The sequence below is a fragment of the Alligator mississippiensis genome, chromosome 3, assembly GCF_030867095.1.
Source record: "Alligator mississippiensis isolate rAllMis1 chromosome 3, rAllMis1, whole genome shotgun sequence".
NCBI lineage: Eukaryota > Metazoa > Chordata > Crocodylia > Alligatoridae > Alligator > Alligator mississippiensis.
Window position 1 is genome coordinate 300,540,065 of NC_081826.1, and position 24,930 is coordinate 300,564,994.

General features: G+C 55.2%; 1 protein-coding gene across 4 annotated transcripts in view; it reads left to right on the top strand.

Moving 5' to 3' along the window:
* Window positions 1-24,930, top strand: part of CNTFR (ciliary neurotrophic factor receptor) — a 293,745-nt gene that overhangs the window by 153,711 nt on the left and 115,104 nt on the right. For 3 of the 4 annotated variants that reach the window (XM_059725338.1, XM_059725336.1, XM_059725337.1), the window contains one exon: window positions 598-679. The exons of the other annotated variant lie outside the window; for it this stretch is intronic. In XM_059725338.1, the coding sequence (XP_059581321.1) occupies window positions 598-679 (82 nt within the window). The remainder of the gene's footprint in view (window positions 1-597; window positions 680-24,930) is intronic. 4 annotated transcript variants of the gene reach the window in all.

A 24,930-nucleotide genomic window follows, 5' to 3' on the forward strand; every position in this document is an offset into this window, starting at 1 on the left:
AAGTTGGAGAGAGTTCAGTGGAGGGCAACGAAAATGGTTGTGGGCTGGGGGACAGGACTGGTGAGGAGAGGAGAAGGGAACTGGGCTGATTGAGTCTGCAGAAGAGAAGACCGAGGGGGATTGAATAGCAGCCTTCACCTCCCTGCAGGGGGGCTGCAAAGAGGATGGAGCTGGGCTGGTCTCAGTGGGGGCAGATGGCAGGACAAGGAGCAATGGGCTCAGGCTGCAGCCAGGGAAGTTGAGGTTGGATATTAGAAGGAAAATCTCACGGGAAGGGTGGTGAAGCACTGGACCAGGCTCCTCAGAGAGGCGGTGGACTCTCCATCCTTGGAGGTTTTGAAGACCCGGGTAGACAAAGCCCTGGCTGGGATGATGTAGCTGGGGCTGGTCCTGCTTGGAGCAGGGGTTGGACTGGATGTGACCTCCTGAGCTCCCTTCAGCCCTCCTTGTCTGTGATTCTGTGAATGTCCAGAGTCTCCCAGAGCAGCCGCACGGCCTCCCAACCAGCTCCCAGCCAGGGGCTGTGCCCCATTCATCACCAGCTCCATGCCACCCCTGACTGACCCAACCCCCTTGTCCTTGTGTTTGCTTCCGCAGATGGCCAACCCCGTCCCGTCAGCCTGCTGCGTGGTGCTTGCCGCCGTGGTGGTGGTGTATGCTCAGAGGCACAGCCAACAGGGTGAGTCTGCCGCACCCGCCCCCTCAGCCCGGCTTGGCCCAGGGTGGGGGCTCTGCATGTGGTTTATCTGTTGCAATCCCTCCCGTGTGCACACTGCTGTTTTCCATCATCCTATCCCTTATCGAGCCCTCACTATAGGACCCAGCAGTGATGGAGAGCAGAATGGCCCTTGTATCACAAACCCCAGGGTAACATCCCTTCCTTCTTCCCTCCTGTACTTCCCTCTCCTCCAGCCTGTGCCTTGGGGTACCACTGGGGCCAGGGGCCAGAAGCCGCTGCAGCAGCGTGGGTGGGTGAGACGAGCCTGGGATTGTGCCCTCTTGCATATGACTCCTTTTATAGTCCCTGTGCACCAGGAGGGAGCCCATCTCTCCCCTCAGCGAGTGCCTGTCCTGCTTCTGCAACTGGCAGTCTGTGCAAGGGGAGGGAGAAGGTATCTCTATGGGCATCCATTGAACCAGGCTGTTTAAGAGAGTAGCAAAAGGGACCCCCTACAAGCCTTGGGGGAGCTAGCAGGAACTGCGGGGCCCGTAGGGATGTTTGCGAGGAGAGAGGGGTCTGGAAAGCTGCCCCTGGATGGGTTGGACATCCAGTCACCCCCATCCAGGAGTCCCTGATGGTCCAGTGCTGGCCTCGACCTCCTGGGCTCTGCATGGGTGCCTGGACCCCCAATCTCTTCTGCCCAGTGCCCCCCTCCGCAGAGACCCAGGGCTAGGGGGAGACAGCAAAGGGGTTGGAAACATTATTCTGCACTTGGCAGCAACAACCTCCCTTTTTATAGCTTGATTAGTGGACACACAGCTTTAATAACTTATGAAGCCGAAGGACGTGGATGCTGAACACTGCAGCAGGGAGGCTGCACAGGCCTCTCTGCGGGGGCTCTCCTAGCCTGGCCGGCCCCTCCCTGCCCCAGGACCTCGTGCAGGGTCCCACAAGGTAGCACTGGGTTAATAATCATAGCATTGGATGGGAAGGGGTGATGCTCGGGAAGGCTGATCACTTGCTAATGGCCAGCTATGGGGCAGCTCCAGGTGTCCACACTCCTCAGGTACTCTGCCTTTGGTCCCAAAGGAGCCAAATCCCTCTGGGGTGTGAACGTGCATTGAAATGGGTGATGGGATACCATCCCACTTGCTCCCAAACTGTGTTTGCTGTAGCTTTAACATGAATTAAAACATCATGCCCCTTTTTCAATCCATGGTGCATCCACACCTTGAAGACACGGCCCAGTTTTGGTCCCCGCGCCTCCAAAGGGATGTAGAAGAACTGGAGAAGGTGCAGAGAAGGGGATGCTGAGTGCTATGGAGGGGTCAGGAGCGGGGCACGTTTCCCGGGGTTTGGATAAGGTGAAGCGGTGCATCGTGTCAGTGCCACCCTGGGTCCCCATGACCCGGGTGACGGAAAGCAGTAGTAGGTTGTTGTCCACACAGACATGCACTTCCTCCCTGCCGAGCAATGCTGAGCGTCAGGAGCGTGGCATCCTTTCCTGGCCCTGCAGTGGGGGCCGCAGACCCGTCGGCTCCTAATCCCCCCAGGTCTGGTCCCTTTTCCTTCTGACTCCTCTTCTCAGGCTCTCAGCCTCCCTTCGTTGCTTATCGCAGTCTCCCTGCACAGCCGGTATCAGCTCCCCTTATTCCCCATCGCGTCCCATTTCCCATCCCTCCAAACACACACAGGAGTCATCATCTTCATCCAGGCTCTTTCCCTCACTTTCCTGCCTCCCATGCCCCTGACGCCCAGCTCTTCTCCTCCTGGTGTAAGTCAAGCTGCTTCTTCCTCCGCTGCATCCTTTGGGGTTGCTGAGAGCATAAATGAGACAGGCTCTCTGTTCACGGGCTCTGGACCAGCAATTGCAAGGAGTTTTGCTAGCTCCCTGCAACTCCAGACAGGAGCATGCCCAGGACAGATGCAATCACTGGAAATTTTATATTCCAACCTCTACTGAGCGTGCAACCACTGAGGTTTTGCAAAACCTTATATCTTGGCCGGATTTGGGCAGCTTCTCCCGGAAACCCCCAACAAACCGCTCCCCTGGTACCCAAGCCATCCATGGCTGTGTCCAAGGTACGTCCTTGAGTTTCTCAACAAAGCACCCAACTTTGACATGGGCAAAACAACATATCCCCCCAAAATACCTGAACCATTTCTGCTGACATGTTCCAGATCCATTCAGTTGAAGACAGACACCTGGCAGGGGAGGTTTCAACCTGCACGGTTAAAGTCAGGCAGCAGTTTATAAACGAGGGAAAACAGGTTCTTATAATGGCAACCTTAATTAGACGAGGTGCTATCAGCTCCTGTCTGCGAACATTGACATTGAAAGCAGATAAATAGGGACCTGATTGCTCTCAAGTACCTTCTGCTATGAGTCACCCCACTGATATCAGGGGGCTATTCAAACGGGAATGAACTAATCCACATGAGCGAGAGCAGCTGGATCTGGACCTCGGTCAATACATATAAAGGCATGCATTTAAATGGTCTTGGTGCTCCGTTGAATGGGTGTCCTTGAAGGCCGAGGCGCGTGTGTTAATCCAGGAGGTGTGTAGGGCTGAGAGAAGCAGGAAGCCTCCTGATGAGGCTGCATATTTTAGACCTAAATAGATTTCAAGCAATGTCTATTTTTAACTGGGTTGAAGCCAAGGCATCCATTATTGATGTGGGCAGCCATTTCTGAGGTCAGAGGTTATGGAGGAGGTTGAGACTAAGTGGTTCTGGCCTTATCTGGAGCCCTCAGGTATCCCTGGGCCCTTTTCAGTCCTTATTTCTGTCCTGAGTTTGACTCAGGCACTGAATTGATCTCACTGCACACTCATCGGCTTCTGGGGATGGGCTAGTTTTGTTAAGAGAGGTTTGTATCTTATGCGGACGGACTGTTTTGTATGGCCTTCTAGCAGCTGCTCTGAAGATAACAGCCTACTGCTGCAGTCAGCGAGCTGCGCTGCTCCCTTAGTTCAAGCCGTCAGCGTTGTGAAGTTCCCTGCTTCGAGCCCATGCTGGAGGCAGAGGGCATGGCATCGTATAGCATCGTGCCACCGGTCTCAGTGGCTTCCTGCGACCCAGCTGGCACACGCGTGGCTGAGCTGTGTCCGCACAGCAGCTCTCATCCCTTCGCTGCACCCGAGAGCTGGGCAGCACGTGCACATGGGCTGGCCACGCTGGTTGCATTGTATGGCATGTGCCGTGCGAGATGGGGACAACTGGGACAAATCCCAGAGCAATTCTTCTATGGCAAAGTACTCAGCAAGCCCCCGGACAGGGCAGGATGTGTCGGGTACCTGGATTCATATTGGGAATCTCTGGGTTTATCTTGTGAATTGTGTGTGGACATTTTCACATGGTGCATAAACTTCCTGGCACCCTGAAGAGGATCCCAGTGTGCTGCAGCACCCTGGATACGATGATCCCCTGGACGAGCTGTGTGCTGGAGACAGGGATTTCAGCTGTGGTTATGTCCTGCCTTGTTTCCCCTTGCTGCAGAGGGTGAGACAGTGGTTAGTACTGGTGCAAAGCAGCTTTAGATCCAATGTAGGTCCTCGTTGTAGGAGCACTTGAGCATCCTCTTCCCTGGAGGGCACCCAGCAGAGGCTAGTCGGTGCGGGTCTGGGATGGAGTAGGAGCAACTCAGTGCAGGGGATACCCCTTCCTCTGCCCCCACCATCCCTCTCCTGCTGCAAGGGGGCTGGCAGTGTGGCTCGGCCGATCAGCTTAGGAGTGCTCCATTTCTCCGTTAGCTCTGTAGGACTCGAGCTTTATCATTACCTGCCCCCACGCACACAGCCACATCTCTCCCTCGAGCCAAGGGCTCTGCTGCGGCTGATGCTGGAGCGCGGGCTGCAGCGGGGAGGCACAGCCGGAGTCGCAAGGGCTCATGGACAGCTAATCCAGCTGAGTTGCTTATCCCATTGCTCCACGGCACTAATCCTATCGCTCGGCTAATCCGTTCCCTCTGCGCCGTGAATCCACCCGCCACTGGCTGCTGCTCCGGTCTTGCTCTGAAGTGCGGCTCCTGTCTCTGGGAGGGGGGTTAAGGCAGGTGCATGAACTTGGGTGGATTCATGCATTGAATACGAGCCCTGGGAAACCCTCTCCACACCCCACTGGGGCAGCACCGGGGGCTTGTGGGTGGCATAAGACTTGGGCATGGACTCAGACGAACGCTGTGTCCAGTCTAGCAGAGCAATGCAAAGCGTGGTCCAGGGGCTGGAAGACCAAGTTGCAGAGCATGCTCCAGGGGCCAAGTCGCAGCATCCTTGGGCTGGAAGGAGCTTCAAGGGGAAAGTCAGCTATGCCCACACTATCACTATCCAGCATGTATCCAGCCTCCTTTTGGAAACCTCCAGTGACAGGGAAGGGGTCGGTCCAGTCTGAACTGGGAAAAAAGGCAATGTTTGGAGACCACTGGAAGGGACCAGGAGCCAGGGAAGGATGGACTCTCCCTTACTTGGTGTCTTTAAGTCCATCTTCACTGTTGCCAGCTGCATGCTGTTGGCCCCAGGACGGTGTCGCCGGGCGAGCTCCTCTCGGTGTGTCTTACAGGCTGAACCAGCGCGGTCCTTTCTGGGCTGCTGCAGCTAGCGGCAGCCCCAGTGTTACCAAGCTGCCTGAGAAGTCGGATTTGTAGGACAGCTGGGTGGATAAGGGAGCTCGTGAACAGCAGGCTGCCATGTATCCAGGCTCCCCTCGGGCAAGGGCAGGTTGTGGTACAGATGCCGCCCTGCCAGCTTTGCGGCTGCACTCGCTGCCGGGGCTGGACCATGCAGTCACGGCACTGGGAACAGCCCAGGGTGGGTGGAGGGCTGCTGGGGCAGGAGGGCAGAGATGGGGGCATGGGGAGGGTGGGGGACTGTGGGGCAAGTTCCTCCAGGCTGTGCCTCAAGTTGCAAGAACACCAGATTTGGGCTTTTGCACACTTGTCCTTTCTCACAGCTCACATGGTCCCTTTTCTTGCTGTCCCACACACACGCATGCATGCACACGCACACATGCACGCACTCACATACACATGCATGCACACACGCTGCCCATCAGATGTGTTTCGAGCAAAGGGAGCAGCATTCATTAGAGACCCTCTCGTGATTGTGGCTGGGTGGGATGATCAGAGTCCCAGAGAAAACCTTACCAGTGACTGACTTGATGTGGAGCTAAACCCAGGCTTGGCATCCAGGGTGTGTTCAAGCAAAGCAATAGCTTTGTGCTCATGTCCTTGAGCCTGCACCATGACGGTAAAGACCATGGCTTTGAAGCAGCAGACAGCATCCAGGTCCAGCATCTCGCTGCCGACGAGAAGGGGGCATATCCATCCAAGAGGCCAAGGAGCAGCTTCTGGCCAGACCTGGAAGGCAGTGCTGGGTGCTGACGTTGCACAGGCAACATCATAAGGAGATACCAGGGTAGAAGGGGCTATGAGGCCGGGGGCTGTGATGCTTGGATGAGTTTATAGGATCATGGGAAAGTGGAGCTGGAAGGGACCGCACCAGGTCCCATCTAGTCCCACCCCTGGCTCAAGGCAGAATCAGCCCTGACTAAATCAGGGGTCTGTGCAACCTGCTCTTGAAAATGTCTGCAGATGGAGATGCCACAACTTCTCTGGGTAGCCTGGTCCAGTGCTTGACCACCCCCAAAGGCAGAAATGTCTCCTAGTCTTCAATCTAAGCTTCCCTCGCTGCATCTTGAGCTGCTCCTAGTCCTGTCCCCTGCGGCCACAAAGAAAAGCCCGTCTCCATCCTCTCTTGTCATCACCTTTCAGGGGTTTGAAGACTGGGATCAAATCCCCCCTCAATTCTCTCTTCTCCCGACTAAACAACCCCAGCTCTTTCAGCCTTTCCTCACCAGTTTTGCTTCTCAAGGCCCCACTCATTTTCGCTGCTCGGCACTGGACTTTTTCCAAACATCCTCCTTGAAGCGCAGGGCCCAGCACTGGGCGCAGGACTCCCGGGGAGGCCTCCCCACTGCTGGATAGAGAGGAAGAACCGCTGCCCTCGATTTGCAAGTGCCCTCCTGTTCATACAACCCGGGAGGCTGTTGTTATTTTTGCAAGAAGCTGGGCACACTGTTGGCTCGTATTTGGTCTGCTGTCACCCCGGGTCCTTCTCTGCAGCGCTGCAGCCCAGCCAGTCACTCCCCAGGCTGTATTTGTGCATGCCATTTTTCCATGCCAAGTGCAGGACTTGGTACTCATCCTGGTTGAATTTCATCTGATTGATCTTGGCCCATTTCTCCAGTCTCTCCATGTCAGTCTGGATCCTAGCCTTGCCCTCCAGAGTGTCTGCAACTCCACCCAGCTTGGAGTCATCCCCAAATTTGCTGAGCATGCACTCAGTCCCATCTTCCAAATCTTTAATGAAGATATTGAACAATACCGGGCTCAGGACGGACCCTGGGGAGCCCCACTTGATACCTCCTCCCAGCTAGACATCATTCCAGCTCCTCCAGCTTTGTTTCCATGCCAGGCCATGAGCTCTCCTGCTTCGAGACATGAGCTGGCCTCTCGCTACCAGGGCCAAGCAGAAATCTTTCCCTGTGGCGAGGTGATCCAGAAGGACCCACTGAGATGGAAGACAAGCCCCTTCTCGGAAAAGCTCGCCGTCTAAATGGGCAAGACAGACAAAGGGCAGGATGGAGAATGGATCCACAGAGATGTCAAGTGACTTGCCAGAGGCCAGACAGCAGATCAGTGGCAGAGCCAGGACTGGCACCTAGGTGTCCTGAGCCCTGGCCTGGTGTCCGAGCCATTCAGCAGCACTTCTGTCGTTGGCTTTCCTCCTGAGGGCTGTATCTCCCCCTACTCTGGGGGTCACACCCCAGCCAGCCCCCTGCCCCAGCCTTGCTTGGACCATGTCAGCCAAGTGATGTTGGCTCTGAGTGGGGTCTGAGTGGGGTCCCTGCCTAGGAACCTCATGGGAAAAAGAAAAGCCAAGTCCACGGCAGTGCCTCTGCATCCTTTATGGGCCAATCCTGAACTCCAGCAACACCAGGACCCCCGTCCCAGCATCAGTAGCAACAGTCCCTACCCCAAAAAGGCCTGACCCCAAGCAGCTCTGGAGCTGTGATATGTGCTGCGGCCAGTCTGGGTTCAGACAGGGGGGTGACGGGCGGCGATGGAAAACCCGGAGACAAAACACATGTGATGCCCAATGCAATTCAGGAAGAAAAAAGCAAATCTACGGATGCTGGTGACCTTGGCCAGTTCCCTCTCCCTGTCATTCAACCCTTCTCTCGTTGCACACGCGTCTCTGCGCCCCAGATTGAGATTTCTCGGTTCGAAAGGAGTAATTCTGCCTTATTGATTCCCCCACCTTGTGGAATTAACTCACGTTTAAACAATAATTATGTTTTCACCCCGGAGAGGAGACAAAGAGATAAACGTCTCTGGAAGCGAACGAGCTTCTGGTGCCACATGCCGGGGTTAATTTATCGACGCGTGCGGCAGCCGCTATCTCTTTGCTTACTAACCAGCAATAAGCAATTAGCTCCCGTCATTCCTCAACCGGGGGAAAGAGAGGTTTTATTTTATCCCTCTCCCTCCAGTCCCAGCGCTAATCTTTTGCAATCAGTTCTGCTGCCGAGTCTCACGGGAGCGCTGCTTTTCATGCACCGTGTTCGTGATGCCGGCCGCATCCCAGCCGAGACAAAGTCCTGGGCACCATGCAAACTGACTTCCCAAGGAGCAGCCAGCGATGGTCCACCTTTCTCCCCAACCAGATGCTCCCAGATGTGTTTCTAGCATTGCTTATCAGCCAACTGGGCTCCAAGGGGGTCTGTCCACTCTGGTTTTAGTCACCCAGGCTGAGTCCTGGGGGCTTCAGCGAAACCTGGCAGAACGAATCACTGTGCCCAGCTTATTTGCTGGAGTTGGCCTTTATTTTCCACCCAGGAAGCTACAGAGAGTCTTACAAGTCCTCAATCAGTTGAGAAGCGTTTGAGTGGGGCATCCGCAGGTACGGCCGCTGCATGGTCCACACGGCCTGACTCTTGCCCTCAGACTGAATGAGTCGAGGAGTCGTGATACGCAGGCGCTTTCCCAGGGAGGGATCTGCCCTGGGGAAAAAGCAGGACATTTGAGGCCACAGAGGCAAAGAGAAGCGGGGCTGGAACAGAGCTCCACATCTAGGCAGGACCAGCCCTGTGCGAACCACAGACATGGTCTGACTTCCTATGAAACTGCACAGTCAACCCTATCATGCAACCCCAAACATAGCACCGGAAACCGGTGTAGGTAAAGCAACATCCTGCTGCGGCAAAGGGGCTCATAGATGCTCCAGAGACCCCAGGAAGGGGCTGTTTCCCCTGTGGCCACGCGGCCTCCTGCCCCATCTCATCCAGTAGAAAGGTCTGTTTTGGCCCCGCTGTTCCTGCCCCTGCTCTCCTGGGCGGGCATCGTCTCGCTCCCAGCCTCAGGTCGCCTATGCCCAGATCCTCCCACTTCTTCTTCAGCTCCAACAGCGCTTCCCCCTCCCTGCTGTTATACTCCCCGATGTAGTCGTAGGCCCCAGCAGGCTCCTCGCTCAGCCTTCATTTCCCCAAGCTCTTTCTGGTGGCACTAACACGTCCTTATCTCTGCTGGAAACATCCCTCTGATACAACCCGGCCCGCCCAGTCCTTCCCTTCCTCAGTTGTTCCCAGTTGCTGGAAGGGAATTCTGCACATCTTCCCTTTGGAGAAGACCTTTTGTTGCTTATCTCCATGGCTATTGCCTTGCATCTGTGCTATCGCATTGCATCCCCTTTCCTGTCCCCCGGTCCTCCAGGCCACCCAGTTCTTCCTGCGGGATCTCTCAATCCTCTGTATTGACAATTTTGTGTCATCACCAGATTTCATCATTGTGCTTCCACCTTTTTGTGCTTAGATCCTCCATGAAAATATGGCACAGGATTAGTCCCAAAACTCATCTGTGAGGAGCTCCCCTGCTAACCTCCCTCCAGCCTGGCATGTCCCCTTTTCATGCAGCTCGCTGTCACAGAATCACAGACAAGGAGGATTGAAGGGAGCTCAGGGCCAAGCTAGTCCGACCCCCTGCTCCAAGCCCAGCTACATCATCCCAGCCAAGGCTTTGTCTACCTGGGCTTCAAAACCTCCAAGAATAGAGACTGCACCACCTCTCTGGGGAGCCTGGTTCAGTGCTTCACCACCCTCCCCGTGAGAAAGTTTTTCCTAATATCCAACCTCAACATCCCTTGCTGCAGCTTGAGCCCATTGCTCCTTGTCCTGCCATCTGCCCCCACTGAGACCAGCCCAGCTCCATCCTCTTTGCAGCCCCCCTGCAGGGAGGTGACGGCTGCTATTCAATCCCCCTCGGTCTTCTCTTCTGCAGACTCAACCAGCCCATTTCCTCTGCCTCTCCCCACAAGTTGCATGCCCCAGCCATCTCTCATTGCGTATCCATGTAGTGCCCCCATTTTCTCCAGCTTCACTAATCATTTCCCACTTGGCACTAAACCAAATGCTTTGCTGAAGGCCAGAGAGATGAGATCTACTGCACTTGTTTGTCTGGAGAATCAGTGATCTTATCAACGACTGCTATCACATTGGGCTGACATGCCCTGCCTTGGTAAACCCTGTTGTACTGGATCTGCTGTCCCATTTCTCTCTCTGCCTCTCGTTATTCCTTCCTTCAAAACCCGTCCCCCTCCCCGCCGCACCCTCCTGAGGCCAGGCTAATGGACCTGTCACTGCCCCGAGCCCCGTTCCCCCTGCTTACACATAGATAATTCATTTGTCGTTCTGCATTCACGAGCTGCCACTCGTGATGTGATAGATTTATTACAGATGCTTGCTCTCCAACTGCCGCGTCTCCTTGCTGCAGCATTTTGGGATGGAGATTTTGCAGCTCCCCCCAGCTTGCATAGGGTCGTTTCCTTTCCTGGCCCCTTATTCCTATTTACAGTCTCATCTATGGTCAACGCCATCCTCCTTAAAAGTGAGGTGAAGTATTCACAAAATCACAGAAAATGAGGGTGGAAGGGAGCTCAGGAGGTCACATCTAATGCAACCTCTGCTCCAAGCAGGACCAGCCCCAACTACATCATCCCAGCCAAGGCTTTGTCTACCCAGGTCTTCAAAACCTCCAAGGATGGAGACTGCACCGCCTCACTAGGTAACCCATTCCAGTGCTTCACCACCCTTCTTGTGAGAGTTTTTCTTCCTAATATCCAACCTCAACTTCCCTTGCTGCAGCTTGAGCCCATTGCTCCTTGTCCTGCCATCTGCCCCAATGAGGTCAGCCCAGCTCCATCCTCTTTGCAGCCCCCCTGAAGGGAGGTGAAGGCTGCTATTCAATCCCCTTTGGTCTTCTCTTCTGCAGACTCAATCAGCCCAGTTCCCTCCTTCTCTCCTCACTAGTCATGCCCCCCAGCCCACAACCATTTTCGTTGCCCTCCGCTGGACTCTCTCCAACTTGTCCACATCCTTTCTGTAGTGGGGGCCCAAACCTGGACACAGGACTCTAGATATGGCCTCCCCGGTGCTGAACAGAGGGGAAAGGCAATCAGGACTCATAGTACATTTGATGTCTTTTATTAGACCAACAAGATTTTTGCAAAAAAAAATTGTCTTTAATTGCAAGCTTTAAGGCACAAACACCCTTCACGAAGCATTGGAGAAAAGATTGTAAAAGTTCTTCTGGATAGAAATGAAAGTTCATATTTCATAGGATTTCACAGAGGAGTCAATAGATGGAAAACTCCTTCGGGCAGTCAGTTCAGCACCCCTACCAATGCAGCCCAGGATGCCGGTCACCTTCTCGGCACCAAGCGCACGCTGCTGGCTCCTGTCCAGCTCTTGTCCCCTGTCCCCCCAGGTCCTTTTCAGCAGAGCTGCTGCCCAGCCCGTCACCCCCAGCCTGCACCGGTGCAGAGGATTGCTCCATCCTAAGTGCAGGACTTTGCACTTGTCCTTGTTGAACCCCATGAGATTTCTTTTGGCCCAATCCTCCAATGTGTCAAGGTCTCTCTGAATCCTAGCCCGACCCTCCAGCGTATCTACTGCTCCCCCCAGCTTAGTGTCATCTGCAGACTTGTGGAGGGTGCGCCACATCCCATCTTCCAGGTCCTTGATGAAGATATTGAACAAACCCAGCCCCAGGACCGACCCCTCTAATGCGGCATTCCTCTAGGGTTGGGGCCGTGACTGGATTATCTTTAATCTCCCCCTCTTCCTCCCCGCATAGAGGCCCCATGTCTCCTTTCCCTGGTCTGTCTCATATTTATTCGCACTGAAAAGCTCTTCATCTCTTTGTTTTAATTGCCTCTGCGAGATCGAGGTCAGCTTGACTTCTGGCAGTGCTTGCTTTCCCCCTACGTGAAAGCGCTGGCTTTGCTGACCGGCCCCTTTTCTCCATCCCACGTAGGCTCTGCTTCTTCCTCGTGTCTTTCTGGAGGTCGCTGTGTCTCCAGGTGGGTCTGGAGCCCCTTCCTTGCATGTTTTCTCCCTTTGCTTCAGGTATAAATTCCTCCTAGCTTTAGCAGCTCCCGTTGGAGACTTTCCAACCACCTCCACCCAAACCCCCAAGTCTCTCAGTCCAGTGACTTCCCTTCAGGTCATTAAGGCTTGTCCTTTGGGGACAGACCATGTTGCTATTCCAGCGGCCAGGCATGGTGCCTCTGGGCTTTCTGTAAAAGGTTGGTAATGTACTCTGGAGATCCCAGGTAGAAGGGCATGTCCCCCACTGCAGAGGAAGGCAAACCCCCCGAGGCTGGACCAGTCTGATCAGGGGGAAAATCCCTTCCTGCCCCCAATGCAGCACTGGTCTGAGCCTGAGTGCAGGGGCAAGCCCCTCCAGCCAGGACCCTGCGGGGTCGGTGCCGTCACCCCGCGTGGAGCATGCTGTGGGCAGAGCAAGGCCTGGGAGTTGTCTGAGTCCCTGCTAGGTGCTCTTTTCAGGACCAGGGCATGGACCTGGGGCACATGGCTCCTCCTGCACCTGTCTCAGCAGACAAGGTTATGTTAACTGACCCATGCAGGAGAGATGGGGGGAAGTGACTCCTGCATCCACCCGCACAGCTGCTCCAGTTGTCACCATGGCTTTATTTAAAGCAACTCCCAAGTACCTGCCTTGGCACAACCACACATGCATATTTTAAGGGCAGGAAGAAGCCTGCAGGCCTGTTACCACTCTGAGGCTGAATAATAGACTCCTCTTTGCTCTCTCTCCCCTCCTTCCTCCCGTCCCACAGAGACCAGACGCTGAGCCACGGAAAACGGGTACCAAGCATGCGGTGGGGGCACCTCGAGCATTGCCCGCTGGTTGCTGAACAACTGCGAGCTGGGAACAGGGATAACAGCACCCCTTTCTTGCAGCTGTGTGCACCGTCACTGAAGCATTGCCCAGCTCTTGCTCTGTGTTTTGTTTAGGAAAAACTTTAGGAAAAACTTCTTTGCAATCAGGGTGTCCAGACTGGGATAAGCTCCCCGCAGAGGTGGTGCAGTCACCTACCCTGGACACCCTGGTCACCTCGCTGGGGTCACTTGACCCCAGTTGTCTTTCCTGCTTGGTGCAGAGGGCTGGACCCGATGATCTTCCGAGGTCCCCTCCGGCCCCTGGCAATCTATGAATCTATGGAAGACACGTAAGCCCCACGGTGTGGACACGTGTGGTGGATAGCGATCCCACAGCCCCTTGGCTGGAGCATGTGTACCAGCGCGTGTGCTAGGACTTCCTCTTCTTCCTGCTTGTGCCCCTCACTTCTTGTATGAGGAATGGTATCCGAGGTAGCTAGCAGAGCACCCTGCTCATTTTCCTGGTACAACCTCATTAGGAGTCTCTGGGCGCATTTACATGTGCGCATTTATTGCGCAGTAACCAAAATTACTGCGCAATATGGGTGCCTGTCTAGACGTGCACTTCTACTGCACAGTAAATATGGAGATTTATGCCAACTTGAGCGTAAATTTGATATCTGCATCATCATAGAGGTATCAAATTTACGCCCCATTAGTTACTGCACTGTAACGCAAGTGTAGACACCTTACTGCACAGTGACACTGTGTGTGTGCACTGATTTGGGACTAACTTTAGTCCCAAGTCAGTTCACACTCAGCATTAATGCACTTTAATGCCTGCATGTGTAGACACCAGCCTATTCCTGCTTACTGCACAGTTATTTACTGCATAGTAAATTTAAGCCGGCATAAATGCATATGTAGACATGCCCCCTGTGTTCCCTCCTCTTTCTAGGCCTTTATCCACATTGCTCTGCTCTTCACTTACCTATGGGCTTTTGTCTCACTCCCCAATAAACCTAGGTGAGCCCCCTGCTCACTAGTGCTGTTGCTCCCGGGGGGGCTCCTACTGCACCATGGCTCGACGTGAGTATAACCAGATTGGCTCCACTGCCCGTCATCCCGGCACGCACATCCAAAGTCTTCCTTAAACAAGTATCCTTTGTGCAGACATAGATGCATCGCTAGTCCAATCAGCAGTGAACATGCAATTAGTTACCTTCCCTAATGATGCATTGCCTAAGCAATCCAAATGCTAATTATGTGCCAAGCCTGTTTTCCTAGTTAGGTGATATCTAGTCCTTAAATTATCCTTGCGTCCTAAATCGTGGTGCATCATCATTCGAACGTCTTTGGCACAGCTCTGCTGTCCTGTCCGGAGCTGAGACCCCAGGCAGACAGGGTTTAGCACAGCTCCAAGCCTCCTTCACTCTTCCCAGCCATGTGTCAGGCCTTCGTGGTTGGGTGTAGCAGTAGTGTTGGTGGCAGCTCACCCTCACTCACCAACGTCACCATCTCCACCAGAGGCTTTCCTGATTGAACCCTTTTACGCCTGCCCAACAAAGCCAGCCATTAGGTGTGCAAACACGTGCACATGGATGTTCTTCCCCCCTGCGTTAAAGGGACCCATCTCTGCCCCACAGACCTTCCTGAAACGCTTCCCTGGGGCAAGAAGCCATGCCCTTGTCTGCAGAGCTGCATGCTGACTTGCAGGAAGCATCGTCTCCTGCCTCAGCCTCGGCCCTTGGCTGGAAGGAGTGATGAGAACATCACTCCGGTCCCTTCCCCCGGAGCTGTGGTCACTTGGGATCCCCCCATGGATGAGTGAGGTGGGAGAGCAAGCGGAGCCCTGGCTGGGGCTCAGAAACCTGTCTGCAATGTCTCAGGCAGGCAGCAGTCTCCCCGAGACACCAGAAGCTGGATGCCTCCATGCCCTGCAAAAGAGAGTCTCTGGCTATCCACGGCCCGTCTTTTTCTCCTGGTAACAGCAGTTTTTGTCTTCCCTGTCTTTGGGAAGTGCTGTCCTTGGAGGTGGACGGTGCAGGTTGCATTGCTCTCAGGCCAAGGCAGCTGCAGCTCACTGGCTCCTCTCGCTCGAGTGCTGTTGTGCAGCGGTGGGTGATGCAGCAGCATCACCTCCCCTCCTGGTTGCAGGATTGTGAGCACAGCGGCCATCGGTTGTGGGGCTGGGGGACAGGGCTGGTGAGGAGAGAAGGAGGGAAATGGGCTGATTGAGCCTGCAGAAGAGAAGACCGAGGGGGATTGAATAGCTGCCGTCACCTCCCTGCAGGGGGGCTGCAAAGAGGATGGAGCTGGGCTGGTCTCAGTGGGGGCAGATGACAGGACAAGGAGCAATGGGCTCAAGCTGCAGCAAGGGAAGTTGAGGTTGGATATTAGGAAAAACTCTCATGAGGAGGGCGGTGAAGCACTGGAAGAGGTTACCCAGAAGTGGTGGCATCTCCATCCTTGGAGGTTTTGAAGACCCAGGTAGACAGAGCCTTGTCTGGGGTGGTGTAGTTGGTGCTGGTCCTGCTTGGAGCAGGGCATTGGATGTAGTGGGGGCCCACAGCTGGACACCGGACTCCAGATGTGACCTCGCCAGTGCTGAATAGAGGGGAGGAATCACTTCCCTCCATCGCAACACTCCTACCAACGCAACCCTCCCACTACCGTGAGCTTTGGTTGAGCTTCCCAACCTCTCAGAGAAGTTCATTCTTCTCCGAACTTCCTCCTTCGCGTGTGAACGCGAGATCCAGCAGCCATCTCCCGGGAGCCATCCCTGCAGCGCCGCACGCAGAAGCTCTGCCCCTCTCCTGCCGTCGTTTCCGAGCCGCAGCCAGTCCTGCACTGAGGGACACGACGAGCATCTGTCATTTCCCGTCCTCTCCCCGGGGGCAGGACGTGAGCAGCCGAGCGTTGTGCCCGGGGATTTATTATTTCCATTCTGCAGCTCCCCACGCGTGTTGCTCCGTGCTTCAGAGGCAAGGTCGCCGGGACGCGCCTCGCACTCGGGGCAGACAACGGCTGGGGTTGTGAAGGCTGTGAGTCCGGCCTGTCTTGGCTTCTTCTTCCCACATATTGCCACCTTGCTCCTGCTTGATATGGGGGGATATCCCTAGCCGTAGCTGTCCTCATTGCAACACACTCATCTTCAAGTGCCGCCAACTTTGAACCCCACATCCTTATCGCAGCCGCTGCTTCCCGTGTCCTGCCCGCATGACCCTCCTCCTTTGTTCCCCTCCGAGCGAGCGAGCAAAAGGCTGCCTCAAAGCATGTCGCCGTCTCAATGAACCTGGTTTCACAGACGATCCCAATCTCTCCACACAATGCTCGTCCTTATCGTTATTTAGCACTCCAGCCGCCGTCGTGCCGTCAGCCGGCTTTGTGAACCACACGTCATCTATAATAATTATTATTATTATTATTATTATTATTTTCCTAGAGATAATTGATAAAGATGTTGAATAGCATCAAGCTCTGGATGGATCCCTTTGAAAAAAACCCTCTTCGAGGGAAGAGTGCCTGTTAACACTTGCATTATTACTTCTCCTGGTGATAACTCTAGTTGTTCTCCTTATCACGCCGGCTGAAATATGAGACTTCTTCCAAAGGAGAGCCTTTGTCCCTCTTTGCAGCCGGCTGCATTGTGTTTGCAAAGCCTCCTCGCTTGGGTGGACCGGGGTTCGGTGCCACCTGCTCAAAACCGTTCCTGCCACGCCAGGAGGATGAAGATGGGGTGCTGGATGAAGACGCCACATGCCAAAAGAAAAATCTGCTGCGGTCGGAAGTGCAATATCGGGGTGAGAGCAGCAAAGTTGTAGCCGTGCAGCCTGGCATGATGCTTCGAGAGCAAGTAAATGCCACGAGCAACTCAGGGACAGGGTCTGCCAAGAGAAATTGGAGAGCAAGCAAGCTCAACAGGGGAGGGCTAGAGGCACTGGGTTGGGAGAGTTAGGCCAGTCCAGCCGTGCCCAGACTCAACCCTGCTGCATAGGGGGTGCATAGGGGGTGCATAGGGGATGCCCGCATTGCTGCGCTGCCCTCGGGAGATGCACCTGAACCGTGCAGCCAGGGGCTGGGCTGGGATGGAGAAGACGTCTCTCCTGGCACGAAGCACGGGGAGGGCCAGTGGCTGGTGGTGGGTCCCTCTCTCCCGGGGCCGGCCTCCCCTCTCAGTGCTTCGGAGCCGCTTGTGTATGCAGCTCGTGTGCGCGCGGAGTGAGTCAGCATGAGTCACCGGGGACGCATTACCTCTCACATGAAAGCCTGCGCGCCGGCGGCTGCGGTGCCATGATTAGGATGCAGGAGTCTGTTTAAATCACTTGAAACACTGCTGCCGAAGGGGAGCATCCTCTCACGGCTGGCATCACGCAACCCCTGGGTCTCAGCGTGCCCCCTGCCCTCCCCTCCGCTCACATCTCACTGTTGGGGGCACCGGGCACGGTCGGGGCGTGCTCTCTCTGTCCCAGGAGATCCCTGCTGCTGTTTCCTTCCTTGCACCTTCCTCTCCCCTAGCCCGCTGCTCCCTCCCTCCTTCCCTTGGCAGCCCCTCTGCCATTGCATCCCATTAACGGCAAGACAGGATGTCATGACATTTAGGTTCCCATAAAGGCCCCCAGCCTCACATCCTGGGTCTTTCCCGGCTGTCTCCGGGATAAGGGGCAGCCGAGACCCAGGCGCAGTGTCCCCTCCGCGACGTGCGGCTTTCTCAGGGGCTGCTTCTCCAGCTGCAAAGCCAAAGCGAGCCCCAGCTCCTGAAACGCTTCCTTTGGCCGTCCCTCCAAGCCGTGGCGGGTCTGCTGCCTGGACGCAGCGGGCCACGTGCTCCCAGGCTGACCCTGTGGTCAGGCAGGCAGCGGCCAGGATAATAAATGCGGTCAGCTCCGCACCGCAGACACTGCACTTCCCGTGCCCCTGTGCCGTCTGCCGGGCTGAGGCCGAGCCAGCCGGCTCCCGCGCTGGCCCTGCAGGCCCCGGTTGGAGGTGGGTGGCACGGGGTGCAGGGGTGCAGAGACTGCAGCAGTGGCCCTGGGCAGCATGGGCATCTCTCCACCCTGCTGCCCTTGGTGCCCAGCACCGTGCCTCCTCCCTGAGACGGAAGGAGAGGACTGCGGTGCCCGTGCCAGCTGGACTGCCAACGAGACCAGAGCCTGCTGCGCCAGGTGCTGTACAAACCAAGCGCAAGAGGCGGTCCGCCCCTGCCCCCCCGGCATGCCTGGAGTCGAAAAGAAGGGTGCAGGAGCGAAGGTTGCTGGAAGAGAAGGACGCTCTGGGGCAGCGGGGCCAGGCTTCGTGGCAGGGAGTGCCATGGATGAAGCCCCGAACCGGCCTTGAGCACCACTCCTATCCCCTTGTCGTGTCTGATCCACCGCTCAGCTTTCTGCTCCCTGCCCGATCTGCTGCTCTACTTTCTACTCCCTGCCCTGTGCTCCCTGCCCAATCTATTACTCTGCTTTCTGCTCCCTGCCCTGTACCTCTTGCCCCATCCGCTGCTCTGCTGCTTGCTTTGTGTCCTGTGTGTCCTGCCCAACCTGCTGCTCTGCTTTCTGTTCCTTACCAGAACTGCTGCTCTGCTGCCTGCTCTCTGCCTTGTGCTCCCTGCCCGATCTATTGCTCCGCTTTCTGCTCCCTGCCCTGTCTGCAGTCGTGCTGCCTGCCACTCCCCAGTGTGCCACATGCCACATGCAGAGGCTGCCACAGCATGTGTCACGAGTTGGCCACCTCTGCTCTAGTCCTTATGCAAGATCTGCATGCCAATCATTTCTCCGCCACACTTGCCCCATATGCCCCTGGGCAAGTCACTTCATCTCGGTGCCGCCGTTTCTCCTCTGTACACTGATGAGAGGGCAGTCCTGTTACCTCATAAGATGCGCGTGGCAGTCGAGGGCAAGGGGGAAAATCCCCCTGGAGGGTATGAGGCACTCAGGTGAGGGGCGCTGATAAGAGTAGGTCTCCAGGGAGTCCCCGGTGCTGTCGGGCTGGCTCTGTCGCTGCTGTTGGGGGTAGGTGTTCCCGGGCAGTGGGGATGGTGTGTGCACGCTGTCAGGATGCCCGTCTGTGGTGCTGTGCCCCTAACGACTCAGTGTGCCAAGAGAGAGACTGCAGGTTTCGGTTCTTCGTGGTCAAAACCTCGGCCTGGTTTATCATCTGCAAACAAACCTAGGCACTACCATCCACGACCAGCTGGTCCACGATGCTAGCCGGGTCATTTGCATGCCTGGTACGGGCACAAACATCACCCCAAAGCCTGGTACAAGGTATTCAGGGTTTGCAGGCTCTTTTGTATTCGCTGATCAAAGCACCATCATGTTTATAGCAGATGCATCCTCGTTCACACTAATTAGTGCATCCTCTCTGCCAGATGGGGTTTGCTCGGTCGCTCTGGTCTTTATTCTGGTGTTCTTAGCAGTTCACGTTGCTCCTCTGAAACGACACCAAGCTATATTCCCAGTGCTTCGGTACAAGCAGTATATGGTAGGCCTAGGATCACATTCATTGCAGCCGGCTTTGGTTTGTACTGTTCTCAGGGCTTCTGTGTGTAAATGCACCGATCGATTGTTATATTGATCCATGCGCCAGTGATAAGTGCCCACGGTAAGGCAGCGGATGGTCCCAGGTCCCGCAGTAGATCAGTGATGGAGCAGGGAGTTAGAATCAGACACAGTCAGGGTGGAAGGGAGCTCAGGAGGTCACATCTAGTGCAAGCCCCTGCTCCAAGCAGGACCAGCCCCAGCTACATCATCCCAGACAAGCCTTTGTCTACCCAGGGCTTCAACACATCCAAGGATGGAGAGTCCCCCACCTCTCTGGGGAGCCTGTTCCAGTGCTTCACCACCCTCCTCCTGAGAAGTGTTTCTTATCATTTAACCTCAACTTCCCTTGCTGCAGCTTGAGCCCATTGCTCCTTGTCCTGCCGTCTGCCCCACTGAGACCAGCCCAGCTCCATCCTCTTTGCAGCCCCCCGGCAGGGAGGCGATGGCTACTATTCAATCCCCCTCGATCTTCTCTTTTGCAGACTCAGTCAGCCCATTTCCCTCCTCCTCTCCTCACCAGTCCTGTCCCCCAGCCCCACAGCCATTTTCCTTGCTCTCCACTGGACTCTCTCCAATTTCTCTATATCCTGAATTGAACCCAGGTCTCCCAAGTGCCAACTGAATCGTCTGGACCATGCTGCCCTCTCTGCTGGCAGTCTCCAGGGGTGCCCGTGAATGGGCCAGGGAGGAGGCAACCAGCACAGCCCAGCCTGGGAAACCCCCATAGCAGAGCACGGGCATTGCCGCACCTAGATCCTCCCTGCCCAACGTCTCCTGGACACCTCCAGTCCCTGGCATCTATCCCACGGCCCCCCTGCTCCCACAGCGAAGTGTTTCCTGATACCCAACTTACACCTGCGTTGCTGCAACTCCAAGCCGTTGGTCTCCATCCTTCTCTCTGCAGCAAGAGTGAAAAGGGGCCTTCTTCCTTCTCTATAGCAGCCTTTCGTCTATGTGCAGACTGCTGTCATGTCCTCTCTTAAATGCCTTTTCTGCAAGCTGAACGTGTCCAGTTCCTTCAGCCTTTCCTCATATGACCTGCTTTCCAAGCCCTTGATCATCTTTATCATCCACCTCTGGACCCTCTCTGACCTCTCCACATCTTTTTTTTTTTCAAATGTGGAGCCCAGACCTGCACGCAGCGCTCTAGATGAGGTCTAACCAGCGTGGAGAAGGAGTACTATCACCTCCTGCGTGATACGTGCCGCCTGCATTCAGTCTTTGCTTGTACCCAGCCCAGATGTGCATTGGGAGAGAGAAGTGAAGGACTTCACCCCACATGCCCCGCTCCAGGGGAAGCCCATTTCCACACCTCTGCCCTGTCTCGACATCCCGGTGGTACCGCACACACCCACTGTGTTTTCCAGCCTTCATTACAGTGAATCCACTATGAAGTGACCGACTGCTCAGGGACCCAGCAGAACATACCAGGAAGGGAAATGAGCCTGCTGATACAGCTAGTGGAGAAGTGCACTTGCAAAGCCAAAGGGAAGTTTAAATCCTGCTCGCTTCAGGTCAATAATTGTTTCACAATGCATGAAACACTTGGATTAGCGCTTGAACATAGTTGTGGGGTTACGGGGCACAGATGTGAATTAAGAAGCCTGTGAAACTATCCGTGGATTTTCCAGCAGCCAGAGGCAGCTAAGGAAGATAAGAGCAGAGGTGAGAAACAAAATGCTGTCACGGCACCGGTTTCGCCGCAGAGCTATTTGCAGAGACCTACCCTAGGACTGGCTCTTCTCTGGTAACGAGAGGTGATCACAGAGCCTGCGCTGATGGAAAGTGAGGTCCGAAAACCAACTAATTCATTGCACACGCATGCACACATACACATGTGTGTGCACGCATGTGTCACCCGACCTAGAAGGTCCATTCAAGAGTCAAGAAGAAGCTGAGAGGCTTGCAAAAGTATGTGCTGTCTCCCTGGCTGCTGGTCCAGAGGACTGTAGTGTCGCAGTAGCGGTGCCTAGGTTTAAAAAAGGATGCACTGGGGTGCTCTAGACAGTTTAACCTTCTGTACCGATCAAATCAATGGAAAAGAATTGATCAGAGAATAACAAAACGCCAGGAAGATCATGACCTGATAGAGTCTAATCAGTGGTTTGGGCAAAGAAAATTGCATCTCGCTAATCTCTTGGAATTCATTAAATATATCAATCACATAGTGGGAAGAGATGTATTGATGTACCTGATCTCTCCAGACTTCCCCAAAACCTTTGACACGGCCCAGTACAAGTGCCTGCTGAAAAAGCTAAGAGGTGACAGGGAAAGAGGTGAAGTACTGGCTTGGATCAAAACCTGGCAAGGACACAGGGCATGTCTACATGTTCATTAATGGACCTTAATTACTGTGCATTTAGCGTAGTACTTGTTTAATGAAGCACTAACTAAATGCACAGTAACGAGAGTTACTGCTCAGTAGCGCCCGTGCATGGTTATTTTTGTGACGCTTACTGCACAGTAACCTACTAACACTGCGCAGTGGGCTATTCGCACCGTTTTTCACTGCCACGCTACTGCGCAGTGTTATTAGACTAATGCGCAGTAAACGTCTCATGTAGACATGCCCACAGAGAGTGAAGTGGAGGGTTGGAGGCTCAGCTTTCATCCCGGTAAGATGTGAGCTGCATCCTCGAGTGTCTGGACCTGGTCCTACGTGGTTCTGTAGCCTTATTCATGAGCTGACAAATGACCTGAGCTGAAAGGGAGCAAAATTAGTGGCTGTTGCAAAGTGGTTCAGTTTGGTCAGGACTGCGAGGAAATGCACTCTCTGAGCCAAGCTGGGCGACCGGGCATCACAAGGGTAGGTGCAATTGCACCGGAGGGGAAACAGTCAAGCTGCTCACGCCCCTGGCTGGGTTCTCAGTGAATCGTGGGCATCCGTGCAAACAGCTCGCTGCAAACGTCGGCTGCTTGTGCAGCTGCGGGCAGAAAAGCAAATGTGCAGTCTGTGCACTCCTCTCCTCTCCCCCAGCCTCGCCTGGGTGGCACATGGAGCCAGGAAGAGCCCAGAGCCGACCTGCTAGCACCCTTCCTTAGACAGCAGCACGTCCCCCTCAGAGGGGACATCCCTCTTAGAGGCAATCGTGGCTGCGGTGCAGGGAGGGAGGCATGGGCAGGCATCCTGGAGAGGGGCCTGGTATTTGCTCTTGCAGCAAGCACACTCCCCCATGCTGCATGCCAAATCCTCTTGGCCCGAGCCAGTGGCAGCAAGAGATGCCAGCTTGCTAATTCACGGAGCAACGAGCTTGCCTGTCCCTGCAGACCAGTGCGTGGGGGAAAGGGTGGAAGCTCCCAGTTCTGTGCAGAGAAGAGCACGCCGCCTCCAGACATGGACAGCCACCCTCACGCCACCCGGTCACAGACACGGCCCTGGAGAGCAGGCTTGGGCCAAGGTCCCAGGCGGCGCCCCCCAAATTGGATGAAAAATCAGGCTCATAAGATGTGCCCATGTCAGGACTCACTGCACAGAAGTGGGAGGGGAGAATAGGCACAGGACATCTAAATCTCCTAAATGTCTGTGGCCAGCAAAGCGCAGGGAAAGTGAGCTTCTGATTTGCCTTCGTCTGCAGCGGGGGCACGGCCCTGCCTGGGATCAGTCAAGCATCTATGAACCCCCTTTGCAGCAGCAAGACGTTGGCCCCTGCGGCCCCCCTGCTTTCCCTGGGGCAGGACCGGGGGCGATGCCTGGGGCTGTGTTGGGGTGACGGTGTCGTGCTGCTCAGAGGTTGGACATGGGGTTTTTTGGGGCTGGTTTGCACAGGGCTGAACCTGCCTCAAGCAGGAGTTGGACTAGATGTGACCTGTGCAGCTCCCTTCCCGCCCCGCTGCTCTCTGAATGATGGAGTCAGGCTAGGCACGACCCTCATAGAGACTCACTAATTTGGTGTGATTAAGGGTGTCTGTGCAATGAATATTCCCTGGGCACTTGCACTCCCAGCAACACAGGGCCCAGACGAGCTGCATGAAGCAGCAACTCTGCATGCAAAGGCACCAACCATTGCAGGCTCGATGTCTTCAGCCAGCCATGGCAGCGTTTCAGCAATGGAGAAAATGGCCCCAATCTGGAAGGTCCGAGTTACTTTGAGGTTTGCAGAGGGCTTTGAAATGAAGGACCCAACAGAAACCCAACAGGTGAGGCTGATGTGAGTGGAAGCCTGAAATTGTACAGATGTTGAGCTTGAATTAGCCTCCAAAACATGATGAAGCTTTTGCTTTGAAAACCATATGCAGATGCATTGGGAACAGAGCATCTTGCTAGTCCGGCGCCATCCAGTCGAGCCTGCAGCCAGGTGGTTCAGGGCACATATTGGGTTAAGTTTGGATTAAAAGTTCTGGTCGTTCCTTATTTCTTTTCAATGCAGAATCACAGACAAGGAGGGTGGAAGGGAGCTCAGGAAGTCGCATCCAGTCCAACCCTTGCTCCAAGCAGGACCAGCCCCAACTACATCATCCCAGCCAAGGCTTTGTCTATCTGGGTCTTAAAAACCTCCAAGGATGGAGACTGCACCACCTCTCTGGGGAGCCTGGTCCAGTGCTTTACTATCCTCATCATAAGAAAGTTTTCCCTAATATGCAACCTCAACTTTTCTTGCTGCAGCTTGAGCCCATTGCTCCTTGTCCTGCCATCTGCCCCCACTGAGACCAGCCCAGCTCCATCCTCTTTGCAACCCCCCTCCAGGGAGCTGGGAGATATAAAATCATCAAGTCATAGGATCCTAAAGCCCCTGGGCACCCACAGCCCTCAGGAGGCCACCTCTAGTGCAGCCCCCTGCTCAAGGCAGGATCAGCCCAGACCGTCACTCCCCTACGCTCAAGCTCAGGCAGAAGCAGAGCTGAAATGGCAGCGATGCCCTGGAGGTGGGCTAACGAGGCCCAAAGGAGACGGAGAGAGGTCCCAAATCAGAGCTCAAGTGCCTGGGGAGAACCGTGTGTGTCTGGGCACGGGGGCAGCAGGGCTGAGGCTATCTAGAAGAGAGAGAACCAGCTCACCCAGGACTAAAGTTTCACCCAGTGCAGAAACAGGTGACAACGAGACACCGAGAGCAAACAGGTCGTCAGTGCTTGGGAGGAAGCCGGACCGGGAGCAGGTCGCGGTGGGTAGCGCCCAGGCACGATTAGAAGAGCAGAGCGGGGGACACGTTTTGCACGGACGAGCGCCGGGAGCTGGCGCCCGTTATAACTCTGTGCAGTGAGCTGTGATCTCAATGCAGCTGCAAATGGGTCAGCTCATCCTAGCACCTCCGCGCCCCGACGCTATCCCAACCGGGTGGGAGAAACCGGGCTCCAACCCAAGCAGCCGTTTGCTCAACTTCGGACCTACGCTGTTCAGACTTACCTGACGGCTTCCTTTCCCTCTGCTGGGTTCACCGGAGCGAAGCCAGTATAATTACGGTATATTGAGGAAAGCTAGATGGAGAGGGAGGTAAGGCAGGCTCGTTTCGTGGTGCATGTCACCTCATAACGAGCGCATCGGGGAGGCCGATCGGTGGGGGG